This window comes from Papaver somniferum, chromosome 10 (genome assembly GCF_003573695.1).
Source record: "Papaver somniferum cultivar HN1 chromosome 10, ASM357369v1, whole genome shotgun sequence".
NCBI lineage: Eukaryota > Viridiplantae > Streptophyta > Magnoliopsida > Ranunculales > Papaveraceae > Papaver > Papaver somniferum.
In genome coordinates, this window is record NC_039367.1 from 160,387,477 (window position 1) to 160,400,554 (window position 13,078).

General features: G+C 38.7%; 1 protein-coding gene across 1 annotated transcript; it reads right to left on the reverse strand.

Moving 5' to 3' along the window:
* Positions 1 to 8,616: 8,616 nt before the first annotated feature.
* On the reverse strand, positions 8,617 to 9,702 carry LOC113316723 (F-box/kelch-repeat protein At3g06240-like). Its single transcript, XM_026564869.1, has one exon. It carries the CDS (start codon positions 9,700 to 9,702, stop codon positions 8,617 to 8,619), a length of 1,086 nt encoding a protein of 361 aa, XP_026420654.1.
* Positions 9,703 to 13,078: the final 3,376 nt, after the last annotated feature.

Below are 13,078 nucleotides of genomic sequence, written 5' to 3' on the forward strand. Positions count from 1 at the left end.
AGTGTGGAAGTGCCGAGGTGACTTACAGTCGACTGGTTATTCGATACTCGGGGCAGTGGCAGTGTGCAAGTGCCGAGGTATCCTAAGGGTACTGGTGGTTTGAATCCAGATACCAAAGGTTGTTAAGATACGATTTCTTCTCAGCTAGGTAGCCTACTTACATCTGAAAGGTTACCCCCATCGCAGGTGGTCGTGACCACTTGCCCGAGTTGGTTGGTCGATAACCACTCGGGATTATCGGGCCTAGAGCTAGACCTAAAACCCTTCCCTTACTGAATCTAAAAGATAGTGATGAGATACCTCGGTTGGGACATGGCATCGGGCCCGATGACCCTCCTTGTTGAGTTTGTTCGACAGAAAAGGCACTAATACTAATGCATGTGACATCAAATGAAGATACGGAGCTCGAATAACAAGATAGCAACCATAAAATTAAACAGCGTCAACACAATGATAAAGGCGGAAATTGTCAAGGAAAAGAAAAAGAAAAACAAGCTTGGCGACGCAGCACCCCATTCAAAGAAGTTGTTCAAAGAAGCATGGGTCAAGTGTTCAAACCAATGACAACCCGCGACAAAGGGAAAATTAGTGGCGCAGCACTACAAAGACATGATCAACTCCTGGGTGGAACAACACCGGCTCCCCCCTTTATCTGAGAAACCTCGCGACGCTTTTGCACGATGTACTCGTTCACACCGGCCTTGATCGCCTCAGCAAGCTCGCTCTGATGAGTATTTCTCTCGTCCACAATCTGCTGAGAAAGATGCTCGGACCTCGCATCGGCGGCATGGAGCTTAACCTTCACCTCACCTTCGGCCTTCTTCCACTGCTCCACCTCCTTCCCAAGATTTTTCACATCTCGCTCCAGATCCTTGACACGACCCTGCTAGGCTGTAATAAAATATTATAAGCATATTAAACACAGAACATAGCAGAATACGGAGTAAAAACATCAAACTAACTAAGTCTTAAGGTCGCCCCAACATGCACTCCAGAAGACCTGACAGAATTGGCAATACAGATTCTAACGACTCCACGGACTTGGCCAACTCGCCCTCGGCCTTAGAGAGCTTCAAGGTTAACTCATTATAGTATTGTTCATTGAACTCATTTGAAGGGTAATATTTATTGTGATCACTCCACTCGTCCCTCTGACGGTTATAGGACACTTGTAGCATCGATAACTGGGCTTGGGTCCACTCTAGGTCACTGGACAGCTTATCGAAAACCTTGGTCTTGTCAAGAAGATATCGGTTGGACTGCTCGGCCACAACTTTTTCCCTCAAAATTCGTCGCCGATCTTCATGAAGATATCGATTTTGAAGCATAAGGGAACCATTTTGACTATCCAAGCGGGCCCGTAGTTATCTATCTCTTCGGGGACATACTCAAACAGGCGATATCAGTCCAATTCCTCTTGAAGTTGCTGGATCTCGGCCTCCTATCGGTCTATCTTCCCATCCTTATTGGAAATTTGTTGTCGAATATTCTCCACATGATCTTTCTCGTATCCCACTTTATCTTCATAAGCCTATCTGAAGAAGCGTCTAGATCTATACTAGATATTTCGGCTACAAGAATAATAATTGACTCATGACATTGGTACGAAGAACTCAATCAACACAACTATTGCAAACAATATACCTTGCGCATCAGCGAGTTTGATCTCCAGATCACGATATCGTTCTTTCTCCCGCTGAAGAGCAGCCTCGAACTTCCTAATCTCCTGTCGACGGAGAGCAACCTCCAACCTCGACCGATTTAATGCCTACAAATTCCATCCCAAGACGAGATTAGTGGGGCCCGATAACATCCAAATGAAAAGTGCAAACAAATCACTTACCAATTATCAAAGACCGGTGCGATATCACGATACAGGGGCACGACAGCAATCATCTGCTCATCAGTATAGGTACCGAACTCCTCAGAGTGCAATGCGCCAAGTGCATCACAAATAGGTCCCGATATGGTAAAGGACGTCTGAACACCGAGGGAGACCCAACATCCTTCTGGTCCAACTTTTGGAGTGATGTTTGGGTCGTCCCCTGATCACCAGACTGCACGACAGGAGTCACAACAACAATCTCCACATAAACCTCTGTTTCCTTCTGGCCACCAGCATCCTCATCAAACAGCTGAACGTCCCGAATATATCGTCCTCATCATCTTGATCGGGGATATCGATCACAACGTCCGACCTTTTCAACACCACGCTCTTTGCCGCCACCTTCCCCCGAGGAGGATTACGCCTTGGAACCAAAATTTCACTACCACGAGTATCGGACCCTCCAACATCTTCATCCTCCCGCCTAGGGAATTTCTGCACAAGGTTCAGCGTCAGAACACGTGAAAGCAAAAAATAGGGGAAAGTACATGTACTTAGAATAAAAGCTATATGTTTGTTATCTTCCCCTGATCCTCCTCGACCCTTGTGCCAGCACTCCTCTTCTTGGAAATAGAAACCGATTTGGTAGTCTCTCCCTGAGGCTTAACCTACGACAAGAAATTAATCAGTACCCCAAGACGATACAGCAGTAATTAAAGAAAGTGGAAAGAAAGCAACATACCCTATCATCGTTAATCACCCATAATGGATAAGGATCCATAGGAAATTGAGGAGGAGGGAAGCTACGATGCAAAATTTGGCCGCGAAAAAGTAGTGGAACCTGGTCCCAGTATGGGTCATTGGTGTGGCGAGCATGCTTGTTGGAGCCTTTACCAAGGGGATCAGCATCTAGCATCAATCGTTCAACACCCTCAAGCATAGACTTCAGACGATGAGGGCTAACAGCAAAACCAGCGAGGTCGCCATTGGTAGTTGTCCCGCTCCGATAGTTCACGACGAAATTGGCAGAAGTATAATTAGGAGCATCTTCAGGATTATAGGTCTACCAATCGGCCGTAGATCCATGACCCTCGCCTCGGTCCCTCCACTCATTCATCAAGCGGAAAGTGTTTCCATTCCACTGGGTCAAGCCCCGAAGCGGACGAAGTTGTGACAACACCACGTAGTAGAAAGGGTTAGCAGGGTTGTATAAAGGAAAGCGAAGACCAAGTTCTAATTGCCCACGAGTAACGATGACTGCCTCGGATGACTGCTCATACCTATCGACATCGGACTTCTTCAACACACCCGCTTGGCCCGAGACTAGGGTCACTTCATAGTTTTGAAGACCAAATTCTTCCTTCAACTGTTCAATGAACTCATTATCATACAAGGCTTTGGAGATCCTCTTATCAGCCCTACATGAAAAAGAAGGAGAATCATCAGGGAAAAGGGAATTTATAGCACGATAATCGTGATGGGAAGGACTCTCAAGCCAAAACAAGGAATCAAGAGAAACAACATCGCCCTCGGAGAAAGTATCACTCACGCACCTTTTTTCAGTCATTGACGGAGAAGAAATAGTCATGGAAGAAAGCGAACGGAGAGATATGAACTTTGATGGAGAGAGAAGTAAAAAGAAGAACCAACCACGACTGTCGCAAACCTCACCAATAAAAATAGCGAAGATGAATACTGAGAAGATAAAAGGGTCACTGCAATTAATGGTGTCGGCAAAGAAGGAAGAACAGCGCTTGGTTTCTCTGAAAATGGCGAACGAAGGAAAGAGGACATAAAGGGAGATATTTATAGGATGCAGCGCCTCGTCCGACAACAACGGTTACAAGTCATAAAGGGAGAATTAGTAGGAGACTGCATGACGGTATTCTCGGCATGCTCGAGGACGTGGGAGGTGGAACGATTTTCTTTCCCTCGTGCCAAGCACACGAGCGCAAGAAGGGGCATAAATGTAGGTGTAGATAATCCACAGGGCTAGGTGGCAAGATCCTAAGATATGATATACCAAAGAAAAAAGAGCGGCGAAGCACAAGATAGAACCGAACGACGCAAAGAGCGAGGTATTACGTGAGTCGGACGTGATGGCCCAACAGTTGTCGGATGTGACGTGACCTTTATCTCCTGACATGTCGGGTGAACGATCAGAAAGTACTCGGTCAGACGAAGGAAGACTAAACCAAAATATAGGACATTTTTCCAATGGGGCATTTTCCCTATGGGGTATCGAAATATAGGACATTTTTCCAATTTTCCCTTGATTAAACTTCTTCTGCACAAAATCAGTCTTAAATAGACTTTACATAAGACTAAACCACTAACCACTAATTAACCCACTAACATTTAATTTTTAATTTTAGCCCCCAGTCCTATATTAAATCACGTCTCACATATTACACGTTTAACACCTAATTATTAGGACTAATTCCAATATTCTACAAAATCAATAAACTAAATTTAATTCAAGATATTATGAATTAATATTCCAACATCCTCCTTTAATTCAAAATATGATATTCTTAACCACCATACCTCCATCATATATATCAGCAACATATCTTCTTCATACATATCAGCAACATCTTCGATTGATTGTCATCATCATCATTATCACCATCATCATTCTTAGTTGATCATCATTTCAACTAATCTAACATATACAAATTAATTATTTGCACCTTCATATATCTTCATACTCTCCAAGAAGAATATCGAATACCTGCATGGCAGAAAAAATTGATACAATTTTTTGAATACAATTTTAGAACACCTCTGCATATTTTGAACACAAAATCTTTTCTTCAGTTTCATCGTCAGTTTTTTATTTTTTGTCTTCACCGAATATTTCTTAATCATAATAATTTTTCTTCTTCACTCATAAACTAAACAAACATCAAATAAATCAAAACAATTTTTTTTGAACTGTTTTTTTCTTGTAGCTCTCTCTCTCAAATCACCTCTCTGCCCCACCTCTGATACCATGTGGGAATTTCCCAACATAGCACAGAGAGGAGTGAGAGAGAGATTGATCACTCAAAAAAGGATCTACATTTTGATTAAACTTCTTCCGCATATTTCATTAACTAGCCCTTAACCCGTGCCGTAACGACACGGGCCTTGATGTTGGTTCATTTTTAATTTTTAATATCGTATAAAATGTGTCCCGAATATTTATCAACTACTTCTGGTTCGATGTATGTTAAAACTGGCTTGGTCATAGATATCGTAGGGATATCCCCAGTTTTGTTTTCTTTGTTCTATCGGGTAAACAACTAATGTTGTTAACACACTCCATTAAATCAGAAATGTGTTCCAAATTATACGCGTGGTCGCCATATAAAATTCAGAAATATACTACAAATAATTTTAAAGGAAGTTTGTACGCATTTAATATCTTAAATTAAGAAAATGAGTTTACCTCCACGATTCTTTATTTCCTTCCCTCATTTCTGGTTTAAAAAATATGTATGTAATTTGTACTTTCTCGAGCCTTTTTTTTTAATTATTGGAATATATACTATTGAAATTTTACTTTTGGAAATATGTCTCTTGATTTGTAAAACCATATATATATATATATATATAATCTTATGTTGCAAAGTCTCTTTGCGGATAAGTCGCCTCCAGAATCATCAGCCGTTTACCTTGCAAAGTCGCTCATACAATCCGGTCATCTCTTACACTGAGAACAGGTGCCCCTTGTCGCTTCTAGAATCGTCAACCTCTTTGGTAGGCGTATGGCATAACAATCTTCTATCTTTTCAATGTGGAGCAGTCTGGTGACCAATTGGTGCGGTCTCGCTTCTTTTAATTTATACTACCTCCGGTATATCGGTACACTCAGGAAGAACAAATTAAAAATAACCTAATCTGCTAGCGTTCGTGATGGTCATCGTAATGGCACTGTTTGATTTTTTATTCTTTACCGCATATCAATCCGGAGAATTTCTATTAATAAGAAGAGTAAAACACGGAAACGTTATAACCTATTCAAGAAAGCCGAACAATTGTAGCGTAAAACAAAAAAGTCAGGGTGCATTATCCAAAACCATAACATTTGCTGGCGTCTATGATTGATTTATTTTTTTGTCAAAAGTGCAATTTTATTGATTTATTTTTTTGCCACAAGTGAAATCATCTGCTTAGTAAGTTGAAATAAGTTAGCTTGGCGATGCTAGTTTCAGAAAATTTCCTTCAAAACCACTATAACAAAATTAACATTCCAACTTTGGGATTCAGATCAAGATTGGGAACATAAATTAGATTATCAGATCATCAAGGTTACACAGGGGATAAATCAGATCCACCAATGGCAATGTAGATCATGACTAAAGGGACTAATACAGGTCAACAAAATGCAATAAGGGAGACACACCAGAATAAAATGCAGAAAGGCAAAAACACCAAAAAAAAATGCATACATACAAAGAAACATGATATACTATTCCCGGGTATTGTTTTATTTGGTACAAAGCTTCATAATGCCTAATCTTCGGCAATGGTAGATGTCGAGAAACCTTCGGGCATCTTCTGAAAGCATGGTTTCTTGCGAAGTGGATCATTATCGGCAACAGACTCATCTTCAGAGCGGATGATTCCAGTATTCTTGGCAAATATGGTTGGAGTTGGTGTTGTAGGGAGCGAAGGAAACTTTGCTATAGTGAAGCTTGGGGTATCAAGATTTCTAGGATAGAGGATTTTGGGTACCTGTATAAAACGATGGAGCACCCACGGTGACTCATCCATCTCTCTAAAACCTAATGCACACGCGCAGAAAATGGGTGTGGTCTGGATAACCACGGTCATTGATTTATCTTTCCCCCGGACAAATCTGGACCACCACTAACACAGAAAAAGTTAACCAAATTATGGTTTTTAGTATATTAAAATAAAATATATTAGTTTTCAATATAAAAGAGAATATTACAACAACAAAAAATAGAAAAAAATTAATTGAAGACTTAAGTTTGTTCAATCTAAGCTTTATACATGACGCTTGTGATTAAAAATTAAAAGCACGCCTAGCTGCGGGGATGGCAACAGTGGTATCAAGTGACATAATTGTGATGGCGTGTGACAACCCGGATTTTCAGACTTCAAGCGAACACAGATTCGATCTTGTGGGTCGGATCTCATCCAGCTAGGAAATCCAAATTTCCGGACCGCTACTCGTGTAGGACTATATTTTATGTTTTAAAAGATTTCAATAATTCAAGCTCAATTAAATTTACTAAAGGAAGTGTAATCTTACTTTTAAAATTACAAAACTTTCAAATAATAATTACAAAATCAAAAGTATCAAATTAAAACAAAATAATGCTCCGATTAAATTTAAAACGTGATATCCAAATCCCCGTGATATATAATAGTTTCTTGTCAAGTAGTCTTTCTTCGTTCTCTGTGGAAAGGGAGGAAAAGGGGCGATCAACCACAGCCCAGTAGGAAATTATCAAAAATAATAGAATGCATCGAAAAATAAACAAATGCAACAGATAAAATGATTAAAACCATGCACGAAAATTCACAGCTCTACTTACACCATTCTCACCACAAATAGTTAACATTTTCTTACACAAAATCTTCAATCTTAACTTGTAGATCCTTAATCTAAAATTATTTATCAATGGAGATACAAATTTATTAATTTAATAATGAAAAAAAATTGATAGATCATTTATTATGAGCAGTTAATAAAAAGAAATTATTATGAGGAATAAATAAATCATTTATCATCATCAAGTGTGAAACACTAATTACTTAGGCATTTACTATATTAATTATTTATTATATTATATTTCCCTAAATGAGTCATTAAATGATGGTTTTATGGGAGAAATTACAGCCGTAGATTTATATATTGAGAGAGTAAATCTCAACCACCACTTACATAGGCTAACTTAGCCAAACTGTATTTTATACTCTTGACAAAATCAGTCTTAAATAGACTTTAAATGGACAAAAATGTAAAAATAGGCAGGATGTAACCAGTTTCATCTTGCCCATTTTCAAATATTTTTTCTTATTTTAATTTACACAGGATGTATCCAGTTTCATCCTTCCTATTTTTTAAATTTAAGCTAGGATGAAACCAGTTTCATCCTTACTATTTTTTTTGGCCATTTCACCCAAACGATTTTTTGCCCGTCCATTTGAACCGTGATTTAAAAATATTTGGACAAATGACCCATTTTCCGTAAGGAGAAAGCCAAATTCGGGTAGAATACAAGAACAAGAACCCCATATAACAATGATATTGATTAGTAAAGGGACAAAAATAGGAAACAGCCACCTTCTATTGCCATATATAAACCCATGGAAAGCTGGTTCTAGTATAATAGGACTAGGCGTTGACCAGGGTTGACTTTCTTAGACCTGACTAGTTGGAACTAATTTTCAGATACGGTAAAGTGTCCACCAAGAGAGACAAACTCTATCATCAAAATAAAAATGGAGATACATAAACCAAAAAGTAATAAAATTACAAGGATAGTAAGGGATACGTTAAGAAAAAAAAAGTTAAGAATTATATAAGTTGCATGGATATAGTGTGATTCTGAATTACGAAATAAATTCTTATTTTCTCATATATCCCGCAATTGATCCATATATCCCCAATTGCGTGTAAAGTAGACCAACAATGAGCAATTGGGAAATGGTTTTTTAGCATCTAATTTCGGTATACAGAGATCTCGTCGTTCTATGAACGGTTACTTACTTCTCGAATTTAACCGAACGCATTGTTTTTGTGCCTTCTTCTCCTATTTCTTTCAATGAAACTAACGAGTTCTTGCATGTGAGAGAATATATGAAAAAAATATATCGTTAACATCCACCAGCTTTTTTGGGGTAAAAGTTTTTCTGTCATAAATATTGAGACAGTCAAAATCGCAACTTAAGACATCACCGTTCTTCGTAAGTGCTAACGGTACGCTACATTCAGCAGTAAACTCACGACTCCGACCCAATGAATGGTGTCCGTAACGATCATTCTTCTCTTTATACAACCAGAAATCAGTACACATGTAATCCTTAGTGATTGGATCATAACATTTATGCGCATAAAATAAAGTCCCACCAAAACCTCCTATATTTGAAGAACTGACTCTTGGAAAAGGAGGCGACGCAAGATGTTGACGAAACTTTTCATCAGCCAAATCAAAGACCATAATAATCCTCTGTATTCTGTGTATCCAATGAAGAGCTCCATCAGCAAAGACACCACGACACTGCCAAGAGTTTACACCATAACCTCCGAAGAAGACATGGTTAGACCCTAGTTCGAATTTTCCAATGTTTCTCCAACCATTGCCACTGCCAAGAGTGTACACCACGACCTCTACAAAATTGGGTTCTTTCTCTAGCTCATTCACTTGTACAACTTTGTACTCATTGGTAGAAACAAGGTAACCAAATCCTATCCACCTAGAGTCGTACTTACAGAACTTAATCTTAGGTTGAGGCAGTATAACATACTCTTTTGTCATCGGGTTATAGATACAAACACTCCCTTCCCGACCCGCTAGACATATCAAACCGTTAAACGAACCAACAAAAGTATCATAATGAAAAGGAGGTTTTAAATTGATCCTTCTTATCTGTGTCTGGCGATTCTCAATATATCCAAAATAGTAGAGTCGTCCCTCACATGTAGAGGCAAGAAAACCTAACTTACAAGAATCAGTAGAACAAGCTGTTGCAGAATGATTGACGAGACGGTTTGTGTGCATCTTAGAGAACAATGGATGCTGAATAAGATTCTTCCATGTTTTGGACACTAACTTGCAGTCTAGAACTGATTCAGTAGGTAAATGAGTGAGAATATCCGACATAACTTCCTCTGGGAGAAGGTTAAAACTATCCATCAAGACCCTTATCGTTGATGGAGAAAACAGGACTTGGATAGAGAACTGTAGTTTTGTATTGCAAGAATATTTATAAGGATACATCGATACAAGAATATAAACCCCATATAACACTGACCGGAAGGGCCAAAAGAGGAAACAACCGATATCTAACAGCGGAAATTCCCATATATATAAGCCCTATAAGTTGACCCAGGTTGACTTATGTAGACCACGATTGACTTTTTTTTACTTGACCTTAATTTTAAGATGCAGCAAAAGAGATGGGAACAAGAAGAAATCAACAAGCTTTTTGATTCACAAAGAAAAGGATATTACAAGCTAAGGAGATGCTGAATTCAACTTTCTAATTACTGCCTACACATGTTCAATTTACAAAAGTAAAAACAGAGTTTTACCTTTCACCAGCGTTGTTGTTATTGATTGTCGACTAATGAACATTTATAAGTTTGACTGTAATTGAATAACTACACACCTGCTTCCAGAATACTCAACTCACCGCAATCTGATAGTTTCATTTGGGAATATGAAATTAGGATTCCGTATATGAGGATTGAGCTTCGCCAAGTCTTTCCATTTAGAACAATCGCCATGAACTCTAGAGGAGATGCTCCACAATGTATCACCAGGTTGAACTGTCAACTGTCGCCGTTGTTGTCACTTGAGGTGCTGATGATTTTGCAACAACTTTTGACTTCATAAGTAGGTTCTTATTGCTCTTTCCCATTCCACTAGCAAGCAGCCAGCGAGTTCCAGATTGTTGCTCCGATATGATTTCGTCTGGGACTGGGAGTTCCATCACAACCTTCGTAGTTGCAGAAACAAGGGAACCTTTGTTACTGAAGAAATCACAACTCTCGTAGAGGTTGGTCATTGATGGCGATATGAGAACCGAATATTTATAGGGCTGACGGAAAAATGTTTGTTTACAAGAATACAAGAAATTCCCATATATAAACCCGTTTACCAGCTGGGTCCAAAAAGTGGGTTTAGGACTTGTGTTATCACGCACTCTAAGTTTGGCTTACATTAGTTTTATTTATCTTCTGGTTATTTGAATTTCGAGATCATGAAAATTCTGGCATGGAATTTGCAGAGAGACGTAGACAAGAGCACTAGGCATCTGCAATAGACCTCTCACAAGAAACATACTCTCTGCAGTCTCTAATATCCATTTGGTGGATTCAGATGAAACTGTTGGTGGTCTTCCACACGCTAGGAGTCTAACTTAAGATGCAGTCAAAAGGTTCCACCTGGCATCAAAGTGTTAATTACTTGTGTGGCAATGGTGAGGACATTTCGGAGCATATCCTTAGGACTTGTGAGTTTAATTAGCCAATTGCTTTGGATCTTGGTTGGGTGGAATCTTTTAATTCAGAAACCCAAATAGCTTTGATGATGCATGGAGATTTACAAAGAGCATTGCTCACATGAGCAATGGGCACTATATGTGAAGGAGCTGCATGTGGTTCTAAGAAACAGGATTGTGTTTGATAATGTTTTAGAGTGTGGCTGAGAATCAAAGGCAAAGATGTCAAATATAGGTGGGACCAATTGTTGTCAGATACAGAGACAGCAGCAATTCTGCTGCCAAAAACCAAATAAGCTACTAGAGAATGCATCACAGTATGCCAGTGAATTTAGATCAACGAAATGCAAGTATGGAAAATAAATATAGCTTAACCAAACAAGAATACAACCAGAAATTCTAATACCAATACCTACTATTTTATGCGCGAACTCATACATTAATTATGACGAACATGTCAAAATTGAGCATATACCTATTGAAGCATTCACTCTTTGTAGAAAAGCCTCGTGTAGCTCTTTTCTTATCTAAGACCATCCCAGAAAACTCTCATGGGATTATTAGATCATAATGAACTCTATCGGCTTCACATTTACAGCCCTCAATTGCTTGTAATATAATTCTCTGGGGGCTTTTCTAATATCTATTATTCTTAATTTCTCTTGTTACCAGTTGTAATTGCGGGTTGTGACACTCTACATTCCTTTCTCTAGTCTCTTGATATTACTGGTAGCATTATTCATGACTATCCTATCATTTATGCAATATGATAGGGACACTATCCCATACTAAGGACAAATATCTCACTCTTGCCTGCATATACCTAAGAATATCCACATAGCTTAACCAAACAAAGAATATTAAGGTCCAAATAGATAGGATAAAAACAGATTATGGCCTGAATGATAACAATAATGGAACTTTTAATTAAAAGGACAATGTCAAATAACATTAAAATTGCGAAATGGTTTACCATCCAACTTCAGTCTACAGCAACCCATACATACTATTTCTTCAAAAATCTAGACGAAGATTCGCAGTTCATACTCATCAAAGTATGACCAGCTGCTAGTTTTCCCAATCACGGCCTTTTCGCTTCTTAGTTTTTACTGACTGCGCCAATATGTTACCTTCTTCTCCTAGTTCTTTTAAAGAAACAAAGGTATTATAGTGAGGAAATACTTGACAAAATTGTTCATTACATTCCACTATCACTTCCTGGAATTTCGTTTTTGGGTCATAAATATCGAGATATTTGGAACCATAACCTAAGACATCACCATTCTTCGTAAATGCTAACGGCCTGATATTTACAGTAAACTCTTGGCTCCAACCCAATGCCTGGTGTTCGTCCTGCTCTTCCTTGTCATCGTTATCATTCTTCTGTTTATATCGCCATATATCATAATTCGAATCTTTGGTGACAAAATGTCTATCTGCACAAAATAAAACCTCACCTAAAACTCCTAAACCCAAAGACAAGCAGGATGTTGGCAACGGAGGTGTTGAAAGATGTTCACGAAATTTTTCTTCAGCCAAATCAAAAACCAAAATATTTTTCTTTTCCTGTGCATCCAGTGAAGAGCTCCATTTGCTGAGATACCATATCCTTCGAAAACGTAGTTCTTTTGAAGACTGAATTTCCCAATGTTTCTCCAACCATTGCCACTGCCAAGAGTGTACGCCATGACTTCAACAAATTTGGGCACCTTATACATAACGACAACTTTGTACTCGTTGGTTGAAGGAACATAGCCAAATCCATTCCACCTATTCTTGTATTTATGAAAATTAATCTTAGGTTCAGGGAGAATAGCGTACTCTTTTGTCATGGGGTTGTAGATACAAAAACTGTCTTTCCGACCCTTTAAACATATCAAACCATTGAACGAACCTATCAAAGTATCACACTTGAATGGAGGTGTTAGATTGATCCTTTTAATTTTATCTTGGAGTGTCTCATTATTCTCGACATACTCAATATAATAAAGCTGTTGATCCGCAGTCAAGGCAAGAAAACTCAACTTATCGGAAGAATCAGTAGAATAAGCTGCTGCAGAATGATTA